Source organism: Paroedura picta, chromosome 5 (genome assembly GCF_049243985.1).
Source record: "Paroedura picta isolate Pp20150507F chromosome 5, Ppicta_v3.0, whole genome shotgun sequence".
Lineage (NCBI taxonomy): Eukaryota > Metazoa > Chordata > Lepidosauria > Squamata > Gekkonidae > Paroedura > Paroedura picta.
In genome coordinates this window covers 98,533,858-98,556,946 of record NC_135373.1, presented here as the reverse complement: position 1 = coordinate 98,556,946, position 23,089 = coordinate 98,533,858, and the positions used below count along the sequence as shown (strand labels likewise).

Genomic DNA, 23,089 nt, shown 5'->3' with positions numbered 1-23,089 from the left:
TCGCTTATTAGACCCCCAAAGCTGTAGTAACCTACAACTTGATTGATCTCTTCTGTCGTTATACATTTGGGTTCCAGATTAAAGCAACTCTTTAAATTATAAAACTTATCTTCCTTCTTGGCTTCAGTTTGTCCTTGATTTCATTCATGTTCCACAGTTTGTCAGCGTTTCCCAAAATGCCTGACATTTCACTTGGGTTGGACTTCGAGTCTGTGCTGACTCAAATACTGATGATCATGAGGCCTGTATTATATGACATAACAATGCCTAACAAATCACCAAGAATTAATAACATTTGACAACACCAGCATTTCAAAGAAGAAATAATAATAAATAACCAAGAATTAATAAAATTTGATAACAGCAGCATTTCAAAAAAGAAACTTCTTTCCTTATTCAAATATTTTCTTTAATATACAAAAAAAAGTGGCTCTTCTGGGTTTACCTGGGGTTACTTGGTCTGTTGCCATTTAGTGAGCTGTGAAGTAGTTGTGAGGTAGCTGTCTACCATATACTTTGCCCTCTCCAACCCATTTATGGAACTGAGACACCTTAAACATGTGCAAACTTGGATGGGGCTACTGCTTATGGATCAGCACATGTCCCTCCCCCCAGCTAATTGTCATATGAATTGGACCTTAAAACAAAGGGAGTATTGACGTGGGTCGCCTCAACTTTCTTTTGCTAATATTTTCCATTCTGTTATTCCTCTCTGTCCTTGCATTTGTATCATGCTTAAGCCCCTTCAACAGGAGACCTTGAACGATTTTTGAATTGTCTTTTCTAAAAGACATACCAGTTTCATGTAGACATACAAGTTCAATCTGGTTTACTAATATTAAAAGGCAAAAGAAACTGATATGAGGCTAAAAGAGCATAGTGAATGGTGTGTAAAAATAGATATAGAAGAGCAGCCGTTATCTGCTTTTCTGTTTGGCTTGTGATGTAGGCATACTAAAATCATCTACTTTTGTTTTTTGTTGTCTACTATAAGGGGCAAAACGAGTGTTAGAACTAGGCAAATACAAAGGAGAGCAGGGAAGAGCGCTCTTCCGCAAGTCATTTGGCCATAGTGCTGACTATTCATTGGGTGAAGCACTCTGGGTTTGCTCCAACCTCTTCAGTGAAGTCCGGCTTAAGATGAGCCACAAGAGGATCATGCTGTTCACCAATGATGACAATCCTCATGGTAATGACAGTGTCAAAGCCAAGTTTGCTCGTACTAAAGCTGCTGATCTCCGAGAGACAGGTAAGTACTTTGAATTGAAAATTATGCTTCCCAAGTAGTGTTTACTCAATTCCGTCTTAAGGAAAGTGGCTTGAGATTTGAGATCCATGTTTGAGTCATGACTAGACAAACTTTTCATGTTGTGGAGACATCCCTCTGATTAAGACATGATAGAGAAAGTGACCTTAAAGCAGGGGTCGTGTTTTCTCTGATTCATTACCAAACATAATGTTATTGGTTTAGTACAAAGGTTATTTTTCTTTGAAGTAGGAAAACAACAAATGTGGACACCATCTTCATTCTCTTACTCAATCTTTCTTGGGATCTTTGACTGATTCCGCACGGAGGCGCAAAACTCGCGCTGTCTCCTGCTTGCAAACATGTGGTTGTAAGCTGTCCATTTGCATGTTTCCTGATGTCATGTGGAAGCAGCATTAAAATCCGCCAGCAACAAGAGGCTGCCCAGGGGCAGATTCCTTGTGCGAAATCAGTCTTTGTTTTTTTCTTTGACTATTTAATCTGTTGTGCAAAATGAAGACCTGTTAAATGTTTGTCCTAGCATATTCAGGAAATTTGTTACTTCCCCCAATTCTATTTTAACTCCAGGTATTTACCTCGATTTAATGCACCTGAAGAAGCCTGGTGGGTTTGATATCGCGTTGTTCTACAGGGATATCATTTATACTGCAGAAGATGAGGACTTGGGAGTGCAATTTGGAGAATCCAGCAAGTTAGAAGACCTCATGAAGAAAGTAAGAGCAAAGGAGACCAGAAAGCGAGCTTTGTCCAGGTAAGTATCAAGAGAAAACGAATTTCTCTTGATCAGCTCCTGAGTTGAGAGGATCAAGAAACCTGAAGGTAACCTTTTAATTGGACAGATTTATTAGGACACCCAGCTCTTCCTCCTGATGGATGGCCGCCCTGACTCTCCCCCAGAAGCATTAGCCAGCTGCCTGGAAGCAGTGACGAGATGGCTCAAGCAGAGTCGTCTGAAGCTGAATCCTTCAAAGACGGAGGTCCTGTGGCTAGGAAGGAAGGGCCCATGCGAAGAAGCGTGCCTGCCTACCCTGGATGGCGTGCAGCTCTCTACAGCTCACTCCGCCAGGAACCTAGGCGTGATTCTGGACGCCTCCCTCACAATGGAGGCCCAGATCACAAAGGTAGCGCGGCTGGCATTCTACCATCTCCGCCAAGCCAAACTAGCGCCCTACCTGGCCCCGGAACACCTAGCCACAGTGATCCATGCGACGGTCACCTCTAGACTGGACTTTTGTAACTCGCTCTACGCAGGCCTGCTCTTAGCCCTGACCCGGAAACTACAACTAGTTCAAAATGCAGCAGCCAGGATCCTCACGGCAACACCGTGGAGGTCCCATATCTGGCCTATTCTCCATCAGCTGCAATGGTTACCAGTTGAATTCCGGATCAGACTAAAGGTTCTGGTAATTACCTTCAAGGCCATACGTGGTCAGGGCCCAGTGTACCTGAAGGACCGCCTCCCCGCCTATGCCCCCAAAAGAGCACTACACTCTACTGCCTCCAATCAGCTAAGGATCCCTGGCCCTAAAGAAGTCCGTCTGGTCTCGACCAGGGCCAGAGCATTCTCTGTTCTGGCCCCTACCTGGTGGAACGAGCTCCCAGAGGAGATCAGGGCCCTGACGGAGCTTAAACAGTTCCGCAGGGCCTGCAAAAAGGAGCTCCTCCACCAGGCATTTGGCCGAGACCAGACGTAATCTACAGCGACCAAGGGCCCATGCTCCCCCCCACCCCCCCCCCTCAGAATTCAATCAATAAGCCACCCCCCTCAGAATCCCATCAACAAGCCCTGGACCTGTTTGTATTACGATTGTTTACTGTTATACTGTGTTGTGTTTGGTTGCAATTGTTGGTTATCGATGTATATGTTCTACAGACTGTTTTATGTATGGTTCTCTGTTATAATGTAAACCGCCCTGAGCCTCCGGGGAGGACGGTATAGATGGATAGATAGAGAGATAGAGAGATAGAGAGATAGAGAGATAGATAGATGGACATTGATGAGACACCAAGGGAGAGGCAGTATAAAAGTCTGCAAATAAATTAAATATTAAAATGGTATGTAATAAACTATGAAAAGGTTATGTGGTCCTGTAAGTCTTTTGGTGTGCTTCATTTTTTAAAGTGGAAATTGAAATGGGTTTCTAATATTTAAAACTATATTTGTTGATTCCTCACAGGCTGAACTTCCACTTGGGAAAAGATATTGCTCTCACTGTTGGCATTTACAGTCTAGTCCAGAAAGCTTTCAAACAGCCTCCTGTAAAACTTTACAGAGAGACTAATGAGCCAGTGAAAACGAAAACCCGAACCTTTAATCGAGAGACAGGTAGTTTACTTCTTCCTAGTGACACCAAGAGGGCTCAGGTAATGTATGTTGAGAGCTCAATTGTCCTTCTTCCCTGCTTTTTCCTATACAAGAAAACTTGCAGGCTTATCTGGAGAAGTCTTTCAGATACAAATCATAGCATAGATCACTATTGACAGACTATAACAGGCTGGTCTATGTAGGCCGGTAGCAATTGTTTCATTCACTGTGTCCTGTAGTGATCCATCAGACCAATTTGCATACAGTTTATTGATCAAGGATGATTTGGGGAGATAATTTGACTTTCATTAACAACATCTGATTTGTGTTGATTGAAATTGAGACATAGATGAGATGAGGTTCTGACTTTGTGGAACCTTAGGGCACTTCAGAATTTTAAAACAGGCAGTGAGCATTACTGTTGCAGTTCAGCTGACCACAAAATTACTGCTGTGAGCCAATCACAGATTGTTGGACATTTCCAAGCCAAGGGTCCTCTTACAGTGGAGTAGCTTGTTTCTTGAGTGGGTGCTCCCTGCAGACATGAAGATGATTCCGTCTGGGGTCTTTTGAAACTCTTCCTGTTCCAATAAGATGGAGGAAATCCACGACTGGCTGCTTGGTTTGGGGAACAGTTGTTTTGGGGAAGAAAGAAATTGGCACTATAGCGCTTGAGCTTAGTATTGGGAATTGCTGATTAAGTATTTCAAGCTAAGTCATAACATGTTGAACACACCGGAATTTGTTTTAAGTACTTTCAATACTTTTTTAATTCATTAAACTAAATTTCGTTCTGTCAGTCACAAATTGGATTGTGTTAATTTGGTGAGCCTGCTGGGTATTTTTTTTAATGAAATGTGAAATAGGTGCACTGATTCATGTTTTCACCAAGAAACAAAACCTCCACTGTATGTTCTGGATCAGGTTGTAGACTTTAAAGGAAACTTGGCAAACTTTTCAAAAACATGAGTTAATTTTTTTAAAATGCTGGATAGCTCCAGTCTTTATTTAGTTTAAGAAAGAAAATAACAGAAAAAAGAAAGAACAAAAGATTATAGTTCCATAGCAAGTCAGTTTACCCTACTAACTTATTAATGCTGTTAATACCAATTAACTCAGGTGTTTTTTTTTTGAAGAACATTGGGGGTAGTTCTCATATTTAGCCAGATGGGTATATATGAAAACTACCCCCAATGTTCTTTAAAAAAAACCCCTGAGATAATTGGTGTAGTTTTGCTGTGTGGCTGATTTAATTTGATTGGGATTATAGTTATTTCTATTTGAGTGTGGTTACAAAGCACTTTGAGATTGGTAGTGTGGGTGCAATAAACATCTCTTAAATACGTAAAATACATAATAGTACTGTGTGCTACACATGGAGTCCCCACTGGCACCACTAATGTTTCTGGCAAGTGTGATGAACCCTAGCTCTCTGTGAGTGGTTGTCTGTGCAGTCATGGTGTGGTTTGGAGATGTTCTGAAGGGGCACCTCAGAAGCATGGCACAAGGTCAGAATTGATCCTCTCTGGAGTGCAAGTTTGGGAGGAGAAGTGCTGGTGCTATTTTGTTGTGTTATACTTTGGAAATGTTCAAAGCTCCCCGGAAACACAATGCCGCCTGGACAAACTCCAGATCTCTTCAATTTGGAGCTGAGGAAGGGGGCAAGGAATGTCCCTTAATGTGCTTCCAAGGTGCTCAGTGCACATCCAAAGCATAACCTCATGTGAATTGTCGGCCCTTCAGATATTTTTTTCACACTGAACAAGCAGGCTAGGAAAAAACATAGCATATGGGAATGCTTTCATCATATGAATGGAATGAGGACAGGGCTAATTGGATGCACAGGAGGGGGGAGTGGAGTTCTTTCATTACTGCTTTCCTTGATTGGGGAGATGCATGTGTGGTTGAATCCTTTAGAGTAATATCCTTTTTAAAGCTGCTAAGAATGAAACAGCTGATTTACTAAACAGTCCTGCAGGCTCAGTAGGGTTCAGCTAGCCTTATAATTTTTCATTCAAGATTATGGATGGCGTCTTCCTTTTTGAAGTTACTTCTTTTTTCTACTCCTCTACCCCCCCTTTAGATGTATGGGAATCGTCAGATAGTGTTGGAAAAAGAGGAGATAGAAGAAATAAAGAGGTTTGATTCACCAGGCTTATTTCTGATTGGCTTCAAACCCCTGGCAATGCTGAAACGACATCACCACATCAGGCCTGCCCAGTTCATCTATCCTGAGGAATCCTTGATCAGTGGTAAATACATGCAGGAAGGACTGTCTGGTTTGTTTTATAACTATAGAATATTTTCCAGATATTAGGATAAGATTTCAAATATAAAAATGGGGATAATATTCCTGGATGAGGTGGGTTTTTTGGGAACTATACTTGTCAGAATTCAGAATAAGATGTGGGACTGAAGCTTTTTTAAGGACTCTGCTGGCTCCTGTCATTAAAATTGGGGATAGAGGATGTGTAACTCTGCCTATTCAATTCTGCAGAAAGCTAGTGCCTCTGGATCACTTGAGATGAATGTGAGACAGGGGCACTGCTTGTCTGTGGTTCTGTCTGGCTTTAGAGGGTGCCACTGATAGCTGTTTCTCTGCTTTAGATTGAGAGTCTGCTTTTTAAGATCTATGTGCAACCCCTGAGGTTGATCAGTGAACAGTTTGGAGTACAGTACCATCCACATGCTTAATGATATCATTTACATCGGGGGTCGTCAACCCCGGTCCGGGCTGTGAAGGCCTTGGTACCCGGCCGCCGGCAGCCATGCCTTCCTCTCCAGCCCCCCGCAATGAGAAGCTCGCCAGGTTGCAAGCGAAGGGGCTGCCAAAGCAGCTGCATCACTCGCGGCATAACAAGCTTCTCGCGGCGAGGGGGGGGGGAAGAGGCAGGCGCGGCTGCCGGCACGCCGGCAGACGCAAACGCACATGAGCGGAGCTGCCACACATGCACGTTTGCACCCCCTGCTGGCACAAATGTGCATGCGCGGCAACTCTGTGCATGTTAGCACCACCTGCTGGCGCATGTGCGTATGTGCGGCAACTATGCATGCGCGTTTGCACGCAGCTGCCATGTGTGCGCGGCGCACGGGCTACCGGTTCTCTCCCACCCCCGGAGGCAGTCCTCAACCGCAAAAAGTTTGGGGACCGCTGACATCCAGAAATGACCATGAATGTCAAAATAGGGATAAGGGCCTATGTCCAACCTTGTAGTTTCTCCAACAACTCTGTTTCCATTTGCAGAAGGGGATTGTGATTTCTGATGATTCTGCCACTCACTTTGCCTCCATGTTGTTCTGGGGTGTGTGTGTGTGTGGGGGTGCTGAACCCCAGGAACAAAGTGGAAGAGCACATTACGCTTCAACAGGAGAACTGGTAAAATCCACAGATGGTCAGATACTAAAAGCTGGATGGAGCGTCAGAACTTTCAGTCTTCTTGTATTACTTCCCTTCCCCTTCTTTGCAGATATGTAAGGGTATGCAACCATGTTCCTCAATAATGGTCTCTACACTGTGTAATACTTTGTCACTGGTCCCATCTGTGCTGGTTTAAAATGTGGTCTAGAGCTTGTTTTAGTTTGAAATACTGGCTGTAGTTTGGGCTGGTTGAATTATTTGCGTTATGTTGGGTTTATTATTGATACAAGTGTTTTAAAAAATGTTTTACACTGCTATGTTCGTGGCAAATAACCCAGCGCATATTTCAAATATTAAAAGTATGTATCCTGCATGACTGTTGTCAATATTACTGAGGTAGTATAAATAAACCAGTTTGAATACTTAAAGGTTATTATAGAAATGCTAAATACTGCTGTGATCTAGAAAAAGCACATTTAAAAACAGAACCTGTATTTGTCTTCTTCAAAACACAGGCAACCATCTACAGATAGATAATTACCCACCACTACTTCTGAAAACTTAATGTGTCAGGTACCAGAATCATGTAATGTAACAAGTGTGGAATTTTTCTTACAGGAAGCACTACGTTATTTAATGCTTTGCTAATCAAGTGTCTAGAGAAAGAGGTAATGGCTGTCTGCAGGTACATCCCTCGTCGCAATACTCCTCCCACGTTCATAGCCCTGGTCCCTCAAGAAGAAGTCCTGGATGAGCAGAATGTGCAGACAGCACCTCCAGGTCAGTGACATTTTTATTGTATGATATATATACTGCCCCTCTCCTACGGGCTGTCTTGGGGTGATGGACAACAGAATGCACAACATTTCACAATAAAACACATAAAATATACTGTGCATCTGGCTTGAGGTGCTGCTCGATCGCATATAGTGGTTAAAATGTCAGACTAGGATCTGGGAAACCCAGGTTTGATTCCTGTCGTGGCCATGGAAGTTGCTGGGTGACCTTGGGCCAGTCACATACTCTGAGACTACCTACCTCATAGGGTGGTTATGAGGATAAAATGGAAGAGAAAATGATGTAAACTGCTTTGAGTCTCTATTGAGGAGAAAGATGGGATATAAATAAAGGAATTACAGTTTCTTCTATTTCATTTAGTGGAGGTTAATGTCTTTACACAACGTGGGGAATATACTTATGCAGAGATTTTTCTCCATCTCCTATATCAGTTTTCACACTTTCAGCTGTGACTAATAGGTTAACAGCATCCTAACTTTTGAGATATATATGTAATAATACACAGGAATATTAGTATTTCAAGTACCTTTAGTTTGGTAGGTCTGTTGCAGCACAACTATGTACATCTAATCACAGCAGTTAGGAAAACTGAACTCAGACTAGATAAAGTTTTTCAGAAGCAAATTTAAGTGTGTGGGGAAACTTTGGTTTCAAGATGGCTTTTCTCCAATATTAGAGCTCAGATGCCAGAATCAGGACTGTACAGTAATTACTTGGATGTTGATTTTTAAAAATATTCAAAATGTCTTGTATAACTTCTCTAAGCTTTCATAGTGTCAATCTGTTCTATTACCACACTTAGAAAACATTTTGATCAAGTTAACTTCCCTTTTGTGGTCCGATCCTAGTAAAGGATAGAAGGTATTTCTGCTGCTATGTATAAACCCAGTTTATCCAAAATGGATAAACAGAATTGGGAAGACCATTAGCATAGATACAATGGCATAACACTGTTAGAGTTCATTAGATTTAAGAGTTTACAATAAACAAAACTGCCATTTAGAAAAGATTTCAGATTCATAATTGCCCTTCAAAAACATAGAGATCAACAGCTTAGGGGTGTTGCATTCCGAAAAATTAATTGTTTTTACTATTGAGAATTTGGGTCCATTTCCGTATGTGCTTTCATGTATCTTCTCTCATGGTATTTGATTTTTTTCTTCCTCTTAGGTTTTCATCTAATTTTCCTACCTTACGCAGATGACAAACGAAACATTGATTTTACTGAGAAAGTCCCAGCTAGTCAAGAACAGGTGGACAAAATGAAGGAAATTGTCCAAAAGCTTCGATTCAAGTACAGGTGAACAGAAAATCACATGAATAGAAACTGAGTGGCATATATGCGCTTAACAATTTTTGAGGGTCCCAGAGAGAATCTTCAGTGAACATTTTATTAACTACTGGTATAGTACTACTGTAATATGTAGTACTTCTACTGTTCTCAGCAACTAGTCTCTGGGTTATAACATTGCTACCAAACTCAAAATCTAAGTTGAGTCTAAGTGCAGTATCCTATGAATTTGTTCAAGTGCTATTGTGATGGTATCATAAAACTCTTGACTTACTTGGCTAGTTCTCCTGCCACCCATTACAACACAGTGCATGACACCTGGAATTTAAGCCAAAGTATCTCTATACAAAGACCTAATTATTTTTATATATAAAAGAATAATGGAGGAAATGAATTGTATTCTAGCTTACAATAATGAATATACAAAGTGAATAGAGGTTGCTTTGAAACAGACAAAATTCTAACATAGAAAGCATGCAACCTGAATAATGGCTACTGGAAAGCCAGAACTTCATTGCAGCTTTCTAGTGCAGCAGGTACTGAGCTTCTCTTTATAAGTATTGTTTTTTAATGTTTTTAAGTGGCATTTCAGGTTTTCAGTGAAGAAGACTATTTAGGGAACGCCAATGGAATAATATAGCGATCATTGTAAGGGCCTTTTTAGCCAATGCATCCAAAGCACAAAGCTAGCATTACTAATTCAGTTATTTGTCATGCATACATATAGCTTATCACAGAACAACAGTTTCGATGTCTGTTCTTTCTATGGCATACAGCAGAATTAAAGTAACCTATTTTAGATAGAATGGCACATCTAAAAATAATCAGTGTCCAAGTAAATAGCACTCTTATATTTTTTAATGTTATTTCTTGAAGGAGCCGTAAAGCAACAGGATAGAGATAAAATTATGGAGTGTATGGTCTTTGCTTATACTTTATATACCTTTATTAATAAACTCAGAACTGACATCTCAGTTTAGGATGGAGACAATTATTATTTTAGTGAAATGTTGTACATCTGATTGAAAAACTGTCTGTTGATGTTAGGACTGAACTGGTATTGTCTGCTTTTCCTTGATATCTATGGCATTCCCCCCCCCCGGGGTGTCTCCATAGGAGTGATAGCTTTGAGAACCCAGTTCTCCAGCAGCACTATATGAATTTGGAGGCTTTGGCACTTGACCTGATGGAACCTGAGAAGGCTGATGATCTGACAGGTAAAACAAAGTAATAAAAATTCTGAAAACCAGTAGTGTTACAAGAGGTGTACATATATGGTTAAGGACAGGTGAACCTGAACTTGTCACTTTTGAACTGCAGCTACTTATTGCATTTACTTAACTTAGCTAAAAGCTGATTTTCGTCCCCTGATATGCCCTTTGGATCTTCTTTTTAAAAGTACCTAAGTATTTTTCACTCACCCAAACCGACTAGCCACTAGGATTTCCTCCCATGAGATTTCAGAAGCAGTGGTGTTCCTCAAGCCGTCCAGCATGCAGTTTTACTAATAGTAGTATCCTTTATATTTAGGAAATTAAGATACTTCAGTAATACAGATTTTGAAGAAGCAATTTGTTTTTCTTATGTGTTTAAAAGTTGGTCATGTCACTGAACTTGTTTTATTTTTGCATACCCTTTTCTTAAGTATTATTCAGCAATTCTCTTAAGCTTTGGTGTTTTTTAAATATTCCAGTGCCTAAGACTGAGGCAATAGACTACAGGTTAGGTAACCTTGTAGAGGAATTCAAGCAGCTGGTTTATCCACCTGGTTATGATCCTGAAGGGAAAGCTACAAAGCGCAAACAAGGTAAGATTACAAAGGAGTACAACAACAAGTATAATGGAGGGGTTTACTTACGCAGGCAACCACAGTGAACAGAATAATTTTTAAGGATTTAAACTTTTTTATTGTTTTATTGAATTGTTATAAACCGCTCCAAGACAGCTGTGCTGAGAAGGGTGGCCATAGAAATTAAAAAGAAATCTAAGCTACTTTGAGTAACTATTTTCTGATTTGTTTGTCTTATGAGAAATATTTGCTGTTAATGCCTGCCTACCCTCCTTTTGATTTCACACGACAATGGTGTTACCATGGCCCTGATTCTGTCTGCCTTACCAGAAATGATTGAAATATTTAGTATCTACTGAAGCACTTAACTAGTTAGGTATCATCATCATCACTATGAATAAACAGTGCCTAGAAAGACATTTTGTAACTTATCTATGCAGGATATTTTGCAAAGGAACATATTGTTGGATAAACTGTTCATAAAACATGGATCTCAATATTCTTCTAACAGGAGACAGCTCAGAACAATTGGAAAAGAAAGCCAAGATAGAAATCTCTGAAGAGGAGCTGAAGAATCATGTTAGAAAAGGCACTTTGGGGAAGCTCACTGTCCCACTTCTGAAGGATGTATGCAAGATTTATGGGCTGAAGGGAGGTGGGAAGAAGCAAGAACTTCTAGACGTAATTACTCAACATTTCAGTAGCCACTAGGAGCTGCAGCCTATTGAGAAACATATTGCTTCTTTACCCAATCTATAACAGAAGGCAATTAAATATCTAATTGTCAACTTGTATTCATGTGGCAGAAAAATCCAGTTCTGACTAGTCTTAAAATGTTCATTTATATGCCTTTTGTGACTGAATAAATTGGTAAGTTTTGTAATGCTGTTTGGCCTATTCCTGCTGTTGCAGTATGGTACTTAAAACAAGATAATGTATAGCATAGAAGTCAGACTACATGCTAAGTCCCAAACAATTGTATCTAACCTTCCATTTAATTGTAATAGTTATTAACATTGCTGAATGTAAGAGAGGCAAGTCAATTATATCCTGCCATTCAAACAATATATTAACTCATAAAATAGTTATACACAGTTCCTGAAAGTAAGGTACTTAAGTTTTTAGGATTCAGAACAGAAAACCCAACCTTAACACTCCAACATATATTGTGCTTTTGGCTGGGAAAGAGAATTTAAATAAGCCACAGCCTTACTGTACAAGCAGGCAGCATAATGCAAACCAAGAGGCATTTATTGCCATTATTTTTGGTCAGACTGCAGTACACTTGTTTACTGCAAACTAAAGCATTGCTGGAATTACAGGAAATGTTTAAAAAACTATAAACAAACCAGTCTGATTTCAGAAAATTTGGAGCGCTGAGTTATAAAGCCCCACCAAGGTGAAAGCTTGCTGGAGTGCAAAGAGCAGCCAGGTCACCAAACTCCAGAGCAACAATACGCAAAGCTTATTTCTTGGAACAAGATGTCAATTTGATTTCGGTCACTATATGGACAATTAAATCATTCTTCTGAATACATGTTTCCCAAGACTATGAAAATAGGACTCGACTTTTTGAAGACTACACCTTTTGAGTTAACCTAATCAATAGCAGCTGTGATTATTACTTGTCATACCCTCTATATGCTGCAATGGTATTAGCTAACAAAGACAATTACAACATATATACATTGAACTGTAATATTTATTTTTAAAAACATGTTAAACCCTGTGGTAATACAAGTTTTTTATCTACCTTCTAAGAGTGCACATGTATTAAATTTTAACCAGCTAAGCTTTCATTTTGAACCTCTGTAAAAGCAAGTGATTTGAGAGCAGTTTTCTCATGCACTTGAGTAATGGACAGATCCGGCACATGATTTGTTGCCTGGAACCCTAATCTTCTAGCAAAAAATCATTCTGTAAATCGACTTATTACAAAAAAAATTAGGCTACTTAAATCCTACTTGGAGAGAATGGTTCATCAGAAATACAACCCCTTAACATGACAAGATTACCATCTTGAAGAGCAAGTATTGTGAAGCAAGCAGAAGGAAGTGGCCAAGCTGGTAAACAATTGAAATCATATAGAAGTCAATACTGTACAAATAATGAGACAAACAAAAAATAATGATACATCATCTTTCCTTGAGTTATTCTAGTTTAGTATGGGGCAACCAAACAAATTCAGACTAATAGTCTCTCAATGGCTTGTTGGACAGATTGAATCTGAGGCTTCAGTTGTGAACCTTCTTTGATGGTAATGGAACAGGCAATTACGGGGCGAGAAACACCACATGCCCGGCCCAGAGCCTGCCTGGAGCGCACAAATACATAGGGCACATTCTTGTCCTCACACAACAGTGGAAGATGCAGGATGATCTCCAGGGGCTCAGCATCTGCAGCCATCACAATGAATTCAGCAATTCCTCTGTTCAAAGTTTTCGTGGCTGTAGAAAAGAAGGGTCATATATTAACTAGTTTCATTTCTTAAAACCTCTAAAATATAACTGATACTTTGTGCTATCAGATTAGCAATCCTATGGAAATGGTCTCATGTACCGTGATAGACTATTACTGGCCATGAACATCTTCAAATCCTAACCTATGTTAGCCAGGTTGGAAAAGAACTAGTATTAGCAGCGCTGACCCGCCTCTGTCCAGCTAATGGCGGATGTTATCCATCAAGGTGACCAGTGTTGTATCAACCCTAAGGCCAGTCTGGAAACCCGATTGGGCTGAGTCTAGGACCGACGCTTCTTCCCAGAATGCTGTCAGTTTGTTCATGGCAGCTCTTTCCATCATCTTCCCTAGGAATTGTTTCTTCAGCAGAGGCCAGCCCACTGCCTGTAATTTTGATGAACAAACTAGCTGTATTTTTGATGAAAAATACAAACTAATATGCTGCCAGATCTGTTCCATCAATACCTTTTTGTTCTTACATCACTGAAGAAAGTACAGGAGGAATTTAATGTTCTGGCATTTGTCAAAAACTGATTATATCTTACAAGTTATGGTTACATACAAACATGTACTATTAACTGCAAAATTCTATCAAGTGTGTATGCAAACTGGTAAGGGAAGAACCCAAATTCTTAACATTCTCTTACTATATTTAAAAACAAATGAGATTCTGATACTACCAGAAGATATTTGACACCAAGAACTCTGTTTCCAGACACATTTATTTCCAATGTGACCTTGCAGAAATAAAACAGGAGGGGAGCAAAAGATTCTTCACCTGCTCAATGTATCTGGAGCAGTAACAGTTTTCACTGCTAGGCAAGGAGACAACAAAGGAATGTAGCACTTATGCTATCCATAAGAGAATGAAATCCCTTTAAAATGCTAAAAGGTAAAGGTATCCCCTGTGCAAGCACCGGGTCATGTCTGACCCTTGGGGCGACGCCCTCCAGCGTTTTTTTGGCAGACTCAATACGGGGTGGTTTGCCAGTGCCTTCCCCAGTCATTACCATTTACCCCCCAGCAAGCTGGGTACTCATTTTACCGACCTCGGAAGGATGGAAGGCTGAGTCAACCTTGAGCTGGCTGCTGGGATTGAACTCCCAGCCTCATGGGCAGACAGCTTCAGACAGCATTTTTGCTGCCTTACCACCCTGCGCCACAAGAGGCTCTACACATATACTAATCCTCTGTAGAAGTTCAAACAGTCTGCTCACCTTCATTGGCTCCTTTGCGTAACTGTTTGTAGTTGCAGGATTGCTGTACGAGATCCAGCAGTGTCTTTGTGAGCTGGGCATCAGCTAGTGGATAAGCTTTAGGGTTTACTTCTGCCTCAGTCTGCAGAAAAAAAGGCAAAAATTAATGTCCTGTAAATATTTACAATGTCCTGTAAATATTTACAATCCTGGAAGGTACAGGGCTGTGCCTGAATCAGTTAACAGCAGAACTACATGCACTCCAGTGAGCTTTTAACAGATACAGCCACTGAACAATAGTGAGATTGCACCCCTTGCCAGTTTCGTATAAAAAGTCACCCTCCCCAGCTGCTTTTACTGCCATTTAGGGAAAGCTGATTCTTGCTTATTACACCCACTGTTCATATTGTTATACATATTTGAAATGTACTAGTTCTGGTGTTCCACTTATACCGCCCCTAGATGGGGTAGTGTATGAATCAAATGAAGGAATAAATAAAACTATGCTGCCTTTTGACTTCAAACTGAAGCCTCTCTTACCCTATCGAAAGCTTTAAATCATCCTTTAAAAGATCCAAGTTAGACACGGTAATTCTGCCCAGTTCTCTCTCCAACCATAGTCTGTTCTCTCTCTATATATATATAACAGAAACATAAATAATAGCTACACAACATCACTGACGAGTCATTGTTAATATTACTAGCTTGACACTCCAACGGGGCTACAGCAGGAAAGAACATCTGGAAGTTAATTTTAAAAAATGGAGGGCGGGGGATTCCTGTTATGTTTCCTTCATTTCTGGGGCTGGGGAAAAGAGTCCACCACTCGCGCACTGACACCTCAAGGCACTAAAGCTACAGAACTAAACGTGTCCTACGGAATAAAGAACACCGAAGTCTACCCTGGGAGCTCTGATGGTCGGAGCACGTGGGCTGGTGCTCAACTGTACAACGGGTCGAAAAAATGCCCGCGAGGCACGATGGAGAAGCCCAGATTTGCTCCCGGCCTGTTTCTTCGACTTGCAGCCCGTCCCCGTCCGATATCCCTCCCCGCCTCAGTGGGCGCCAGCCCCGACTCAACGACCGCGCGACGCCTCTCCGCCACGTGCTCTCCAGCCCCCCAAGTTCCAGCGCAGAAAGCGAGCGAGGCCGCCCCCTCACCATGGCTGCAAGGCCAGACAAGCGCTCGTGCACGCTCTCCTCCGCCGACCGGCCCTCTCGGCCTGGAAACGCACGAGTCACAAAAAACGCTCTCCCGCCGGATGTGAGGCTGAGCTAACCCAGGAAATGATCGCGAAGGGCCAGCCTGGACCAAGAGGCCCTGCGAGCACCCGAGCGCTCAGTGACTATGGCGCCCTCTGCCGGCGGCGCGAGAAAAGGCACCCCACGGACCCCCCCCTCCATATTCACCGCGGAGACGTTCCCGAGGCTGGGCGTGTTCAGGCTCCTGTCGCAAAATCAACATGCGGGGCGAAAGTAAAAATACGGAGAGAAGAGCGACGGCGGGCCTTAGAAAATGGCTTGTGGGAGACGTTCTGTGCGCACGCTATGTAATGCCCTGTCAACGAATTTGCCTGGGTGTAAGATCCACCGAATGCAATGGGAGGGACTTAAAAAGCCGCCCCACACCAAGGAATGATAGTAACCCCTGTGGCGAGAAGGCCACGGAATGCACAAGGCCCAGCCCGTGACACTTATTCAGGCACTCCGCCTCGCTAGGGCTCTTATGCCCTTCGGCCGCGAAGGAGGCGGAGCCGGTGCAGGCCGCCTTCCCTACGAGCAGTGCATTTGCCTGCAAGTGGCCGTGTTTCTGCTTGTGCCTCGTCTGTAAACACGGTCCTTTCCAAAAACGTGGCAGGATGCGCATGCAGGAGTCCCTTCAGAGCGAAATAAAGAGAATGTTAAACACTGCGCGACGCGCCCCTACTCATCATCCTTTAAAATAAAGGCTGAACTCCGAAATAACTGAAGATGTAAGCACCAATGGATTTCAAAGGGTACACCATCAGGAAAGAGCGAGATATCAAAACAAAGTAGTAGTAGTTGTTATACACAATTTGGGATAGCATTTCTGCCTCCAAAAGCCGGTCTCCCTAAACGCCACAGGACCACTCCATGGACGTGCTCCCGATCCCAGCGCGTCTACCGCCTCGTTAGAGTACCCGCAGGCGTTAAGGCACGGGCTGCGCACCCTTTCTCGCTTGGCTTTATGCCAAGCCCTCCGGCTTCCGCGGAACGCCCCACTGCCAATCAGGAGGCGCCTTTCTTGGTCTCCGGGCAGTGCGCCTGCGCAGAGCTTTCCCGCCGTTTTCTTCCCGCTGTGGCCGGCCTCCGGGGGGCGGGAGGGGAGAAAGCTGTGCGATGGAGTCGCCCGCCGAGCCTCTCGTCTGCCAGTGTTATCACGGGCTCCATGATGCTCACTGGCTGCTGGAGTCGCTTCCGTCGCCGCTTTGTTTGGCGTGTGCCCTTGAGACGCTGCGAGAGGACGGCGCCTCGGTGTGTGCGCCTTTCGCTTGCTTGGCGCCCCTTCCCTGCTGGCTCTCTCCTTGCTGAGGCCGCAGTACTCGAACAGCGCTTCCCTCGGCGTAAGCCCATTGAATAAAATGGGCCTTACTTCTGAGTAGAAATGGCGCTCAGGTGCTGGGGGGGGAGTGTTACCTCAGGGTCACGTTCTCAGATTTTCCCATATTGCTTAGTTTGGGTGGTAAACCAAGTTGAAAATTCAGGGAAGGGATCTGGAATACCCCTGAGATAATACAATAAAATCAGAGTCCAGTAGCACCTTTAAGACCAACAAAGATTTATTCAAGGCGTGAACTTTCGAGGCGAAAGCTCACAGCTTGAATAAAACTTTGTTGGTTTTAAAGGTGCTACTGGACTCTGATTTTATTGTGCTACTTCAGACCAACTCATTGTTGGCTACTCATTTGAATCTATCCTGAGGTAATACCGCTTTCTTGAATTTGGTTTTTAAAAGTCAGCACATTTTATTGGTAGGTGAGGAAACAATGGCGAATAGGAGCTTTTAGGTAATATAGCACTTTGTACCTGTTTTGATTTTTTTTAAAGCAGCACTCCTGTTATTTTGGGGGAACATCTGTAGGTGTTCTTGAATTTTGTCTGCATTTGCCAGTATTTACAGCTATATTTAATGGCAGAGAGAAATAGTTTGGGGGTGGTTGTCGTAATGCACAATGTATACATTTTTGCCTTTACTTAGAGTCAGCAAAAAAGGAAACTTTGTGGTCTACCAAAATCAGTTGTGTAAGTCAAGTTAAAAGCATTAATGACTGAAAAAAATATAAAAATAAGCTTGTAGTTATTACAAAGTAAGAAACAGATATAGGTCCTGATAGCCCCCATTATGAATCAAATTTTACAGTGACAAAAAAATAGTGAACCTGACCTCAAGCATTTTGGCCCATCGGCCTTCCTCAGTGATCAAAAATGAGATTACGGAATGACTCCTGGCATTATAATACAACAATCACTTATAAATAGACTGAGATGAAAATTTTAAAAATAATGATTGAGACCAAAGGCAAAGATTCTAATCATAGGCCTCATTCTTGATCATTTGCTGCATTAAATTTTGCATCAGAATTTAAGTACCACTCTACTTGTTTTTCCAAACAAACAACTGATGAAACTTTCAAATCTTCAGTTAGTCCGCAAGAATCATGTGCTGTCCTGCCTCCATGATGTTCTGACTCGACATGCAGCGCTGGTCATTCCTTTGCTTGCTCAAGATGAAAGAGTATGTGTCCATTCCATAGGAACTCTTTTTGGTAAGAGGACCTCATATCCACTTAATATCACAGGTTTCAGACTACCAACTGTTCATTATTTTTCAGATATGGATGCATAAATAGCTCCTCCCTTTTTTAGTCTGTTTTACTGGAGGGATCCTTAACCTTTTTGAGCGTATGGGTACCTTTGGACTTTTTAGAGGACGTTGTGTCAAGAGAGAATCCATCTTAGAGAAAACTTCTAGCTAAACACTCATTTTACTATACTCTGACTTTTCAGCAGGTTACACCGCGCCCCCCCCCCCCCCTTTTACTGGCTAAGGAGCTCACATAGTTCAGCTGTGGATTTAGGGGGGAGCTTGCTATGTCCAGAATATACTTTGAAGACAGGCCTGTAATTGGCTGGGGAAAGCCAGAAAGTTATGCTGGTGTTTCCTATACACCATGATAGAAGAGGATATTCTTTCTTATCCTTTGTCTTCCACCTACTGAACCCTGGTTGACTGAAAGCACTTGTTTGAAACATGATGCTTTAGATGTAGGAACCTGTATTTCTGCTGCAAGAATTAAGTTAGCCATCTTAGTTTTTTTATTTTTGTGCATTAATATGGCCACTGAACTATATGATCTGGTTTTTTTAAAGCTTTTCTTGAATAAAGCTTTTTTGCTTCATGGGTTGTGTATTACTGGGGAGGGACTTGAACCAAAGCCAGCTGGGTTATGTTACTACACCAAGATAGAATCAGCCTTGCCAGGTTGTGAGTGCCATCCCAAAATAGAAGGTGGACCTAAATCCAAAATAGCTGCTCCAGGGGTGGAACCAAAATAAATTTTCTCCCTCCTTGCATTCCAAACCAATTGCAGGAGGGTTGAAGGAAAGCTAGAGGGGGAGGCTGAAAGGTTTAGGGAATAAAAGGAAGCCAGGGACAAGAAGGGAGGCAGTGGGGTTTTTTTTAAAGCTTGAAAGAGAATAGGAACCACACACTGGCTAGGAATACTTACCAGTCCCTCTGATCCTTAGTTGTGAGTGCTACTGCAGCCATAGACAACTTTTTCATTTGAATGAGGGCAGCTAATAACGCGTTGTGCCTTACAATCCATTTTCTGAAGAGCTCTCTGGATATGGGGGAAAGTATTGGCAGCCGCCATGGTGCCTACGGCTGAACCCTGCTTGCTACGTGCTCACTCTGTGCCATAGTAGTATAGTGCCTAAGATTATGAACTGAGTCAGTAGGAACATGGGTGCAGCTATATGCACCCTTATCTGGGAAAGGTAGTAGGGCTTACTTCTTTGTAGACATGCCTAGGTTTTTGTACCTGTTACTCATAGGTAGCACACAGTCACATGTCTTTTCTGGATACAGTTGCTAAACCTGCCCTGGTAACTAGCAGGAGATCATGATTGGGTATGTCAATGAAGGTATGATGCCATTTTGGAGAAAAACCTGGAAGTGACAATACCTAGGAATGAGTTCATTTGTACCCTGCCTTTCTCTCCAGTGAAGACACAAATTGGCTTATGGTGTTTTCTCCTCCATTTTATCTTCACAACAACTTTGTGAGGTAGATTAGGCTGAGAGTATGACTGGTCCAAGCTTGCCCAGCAAGCTACCAAGCTACCATGGCATGAATGGGGCTTCAAACCTGGTCTCCCAGATATCAGTCTGACATTCTTAACCAGTACACCACACTGCCTCTCAGTTGTGACACAATGCACATGGTCTGTTTACCTTTGTGTGCCATAACACCAGATGAATTGGGTTTAGGGAGTATTTTGTCTCCTGTAGTGATTTGGCCTGCTGACCATATATACATTCATGTCACATTACACGGCTACCAGAAAGAAGAACTAAGACAGTGCTGAAAGTTTCCTATTTCTTTGGACTCAATATTGATTGCAGAAAAGTGATATTTATGTGTGTATTTGTCTTGTAGGGATCTTGAGAAGTATGGAAGACAGTCATATATTGGATTTATCCATTGAAGGTGAGAAGGAAATGTTGAGCTAGAATTAGTGTTCAGAAAGAAAATGATTTCTGATTAAATTTGAAGTACATACCAAGTGTTACGTAGCAAAAATATATAAAAGGTTCCAATATGAATTTTTCTTAAGAGGGACTATTTTCAAGCCTTCGGTTTCTTAGATCTGAGCAAGGCTGTCAATGAGAGGACCTTTTGGAGGTCATTAATTCATAGGGTTGTTATAGGTTGGAAGTGAGTACACATAACACACACTCTGAACTGAGTTCTAAAGTTCTAGATTGTGGTCCTAATTCATGGGTCTGCTGAAGTTGGGAATCTTTTTATTTTACCTCAACAGCTTTTGTTGTCATTTTCTTTCCCTTATTCAGTAAAAGCACTATGGCTCAATGCCTTGAGAGATAAAAGAATCTGAAACTTCCTTTATAATCTCTATTTCCCAAAAGACAAGCAAAATAACTTTTCTTTTGCAACATCCAAAGTTATAGTAGGATTTTGATCTGAGAGTAGGAAGGGGACCATCCTGCTTGGAATAGAATCGTAAAAATTCACCAACCACAGTAAAATGAAATGACATCTTAGTTTGGAATATAAAGGGCATTCCAGTAGAATGAGAAATTGTATCTCTTGTACAAAGAGAACAAGAGCAAATTCTGTAGTAGGGAAGGTATCATTTCTAGGCAGGATTTTGCAGCTCCCAAATAAGACATAACTATATCTCCATAAGATTGGGAAGTTTACCTCAGCGATGGATTCAGTTCATGGCCTTGAGTAAGTTGGTGCAGTTTGATTGCCCACTTAAAAACTGAAGCAGCAGAGACATATTCTGGAGTTGTTGTTCTGAAGATTGATGATGTCTATAAGACATGCTGCATTCTTAGTGATAGATAAGCTTCCCCCTGGAAGTAACTGTGCAGGCTATTTTCATGAGTGTGTGCCTCATCTTTCAGTCATGGCTTTGGCATTGACCAGGGATGATTTTAAAGCTTCTTTGTTTTTTCAAAAGGGTCTCATAAAATGATGTTTTAAATTTTACTGAATGTTTGTTGTCTTCAGCTGGTATTCATTGCTGATATAGCAAGGCACTCTGTGTTCTGAAATATTCAACCATAACCTTATAGATCAGTTAAAATTAAAATGTGAAGATCTCCACACTCATAAATTTTGAATGAAAAGCATAATGAACCAAATGAATGACTTAAGGCAGATTCCAGAGTGGGACAGGCTTGTGTGGTTTTCTTATTGGTGCTGTGGCTGTCAGTATAGCAGCAAAGCAGTTTTGATGACAAAGATCAGAGGATTGGAGAAAACCTTGGAAGTGCACTTATACTCTGATGCTCTGGGGAAGCTGAATAAACCCAGTTTCCAATACCTTCAGGCTCATATCAAATAATCTGAGTGGAGATGGCCAAAGTCAAAATAAGATCCATACAATAGAGCTTATAGTGCCAGTGAGATAACCATAAGCTCTGTCTTCTGCACTGAGAAAACGGTACACCCACTTTTTCAAATACTAACCTAGATTTTTTTAGCATTGAAAGCTTTGGCGAGGGGCAGGAAACATACGAAGGCCAAAACCCTCTGCAGGTATGGATGTTTGAAAATAGAGAAGACAACGAGCTGGTTTTCTATATTCTGCTTTTCACTACTGGAAGGTTTCTCAAAGCAGCTTACAAAAACCTTTCCCTTCCTCTCGCTACAAGAGAAGCCTTGTAAGGATGGTGGGTCTGAGCGAACTGTTCTGCAAGAACAGCTCTAGAAGAACTGACTAGCCCAAGGTCATCCAGCTCGCTGCATGTGGAGGAGTGGGGAATCAAACCTGCTGCTCTTTAACCACTACAACATGCCAGCTCGTCAGAGCTATGTTAGCATTCCTGTAATAGAAGTAATTCATAGGGTTGCCATAAGTTGGAAGCAATTTGATGTCCCTTAACGTGCAGTATTCTTTATTCTTCTTTACATAGAAATTATATTGGTCATTCAAGCTGATAAATTTCCATTCTAGCAGCAAACAAAAGTTTGCTGGTTTATTACCAAGGAAGTTATCTGTGATATTCACAAGAGCCATCTGCACATTTCTTAAAGCCAAGCAGTTCATAGGAAATGCAGTTTTCTATGAGCTTCTTTTTCAGTGGAACAGATGGCATGGGATCATCAATCATTAATTATGAGCCAAGAATAATTTCAGTTGGTTTTGCGGAACTGAGAGAGGCATCATAAAAACACCTAAAGAGTTCATTTGTGGTTCCTGGATTATGTTTTGTAGGTCTGCACAAAATCATATAGAAGAGAACTTATAGTAGATGATGAATCATCCAGTTATATCTAGGAGAAAATCAGTTTTTTTCTGATCAAAAGGCTGAAAGGTTATTCCATGAGAAATGCGCTAATTGCAGAATTTATTACTGTGCTTGTGTCTTAACGAAGGAGAGATTCTCTCCTTCCTTGTTTGATTTCATTTTATATATACATTCAACATATCACTCCTCATTATAAATTTAATTTCTCTTATTAATTATATAAAAAGTGTTTAATATGCAGCTCCTGAATTGCAGGAGAAAAATAGGAAAGCCAGAAGGTAAAGAAGCGTCTTCTCTTTTCCCTCACATACTAATTCTTTATAGATAATGCATAAATTAAGCACTGAACGACCACAGGGAGGCAGGGGGGAGTTGAATACTTTATATAATGATGCTAGCTATATTCATGGTGACATAAAAAGCACATGGGGAAATGTGACTAAACTTTTTTCTTGTGTTTAGTTCTGGTAATGCTTGTAGTGAAGCTGAAGTTGGAGGGATACCTGAACTTTCTGTTGAAAGAGTGTCAGCAAGAGGTTAGTTTAAATCATTTCCCCTGCTCTTCAAAGTGTTTTCATTTAAAACTGAGGAATGGG

General features: G+C 41.6%; 3 protein-coding genes across 7 annotated transcripts in view; 2 read left to right on the top strand and 1 right to left on the bottom strand.

Annotated features, from left to right (window-relative positions):
* XRCC6 (X-ray repair cross complementing 6) overlaps window positions 1-11,691 on the top strand; it is a 43,760-nt gene extending 32,069 nt beyond the window's left edge. For all 3 annotated transcript variants that reach the window (XM_077339362.1, XM_077339361.1, XM_077339360.1), the window contains 9 exons: window positions 995-1,249; window positions 1,835-2,018; window positions 3,445-3,631; window positions 5,656-5,824; window positions 7,549-7,710; window positions 8,899-9,028; window positions 10,136-10,236; window positions 10,713-10,826; window positions 11,320-11,691. In XM_077339362.1, the coding sequence (XP_077195477.1) occupies window positions 995-1,249; window positions 1,835-2,018; window positions 3,445-3,631; window positions 5,656-5,824; window positions 7,549-7,710; window positions 8,899-9,028; window positions 10,136-10,236; window positions 10,713-10,826; window positions 11,320-11,519 (1,502 nt within the window). In that variant the 3' untranslated portion in view covers window positions 11,520-11,691. The remainder of the gene's footprint in view (window positions 1-994; window positions 1,250-1,834; window positions 2,019-3,444; window positions 3,632-5,655; window positions 5,825-7,548; window positions 7,711-8,898; window positions 9,029-10,135; window positions 10,237-10,712; window positions 10,827-11,319) is intronic.
* An 801-nt stretch (window positions 11,692-12,492) lies between these two features.
* Window positions 12,493-15,803, bottom strand: SNU13 (small nuclear ribonucleoprotein 13). The gene is made up of 3 exons (XM_077339365.1): window positions 15,626-15,803; window positions 14,486-14,606; window positions 12,493-13,255 (listed from the first exon to the last, which is right to left on the bottom strand). The coding sequence occupies exons 1-3, from the start codon at window positions 15,626-15,628 to the stop codon at window positions 12,993-12,995; spliced, it is 387 nt and encodes a 128-aa protein (XP_077195480.1). The 5' UTR covers window positions 15,629-15,803; the 3' UTR covers window positions 12,493-12,992.
* An 873-nt stretch (window positions 15,804-16,676) lies between these two features.
* Window positions 16,677-23,089, top strand: part of MEI1 (meiotic double-stranded break formation protein 1) — a 42,089-nt gene continuing 35,676 nt past the window's right edge. For 2 of the 3 annotated variants that reach the window (XR_013231319.1, XM_077339357.1), the window contains exons 1-4: window positions 16,794-16,960; window positions 18,129-18,252; window positions 20,149-20,199; window positions 22,956-23,029. Coding sequence is in view for 2 of the 3 variants with exons in the window: in XM_077339357.1 (XP_077195472.1) it covers window positions 16,826-16,960; window positions 18,129-18,252; window positions 20,149-20,199; window positions 22,956-23,029 (384 nt within the window). In the remaining variant the exon portion in view is untranslated. Of the gene's footprint in view, window positions 16,961-18,128; window positions 18,253-20,148; window positions 20,200-22,955; window positions 23,030-23,089 lie in introns of all 3 variants that reach the window. The other variant, XM_077339359.1, reaches the window with a different exon arrangement.

Bases quoted from the DNA above. Each gene is read 5' to 3' on its own strand.
- SNU13 (XM_077339365.1), bottom strand. The intron at 13,256-14,485 runs GTGAGCAGACTG...TCTTTTCTACAG, and splicing joins ACGCAAAGGAGCCAATGAAG to CCACGAAAACTTTGAACAGA.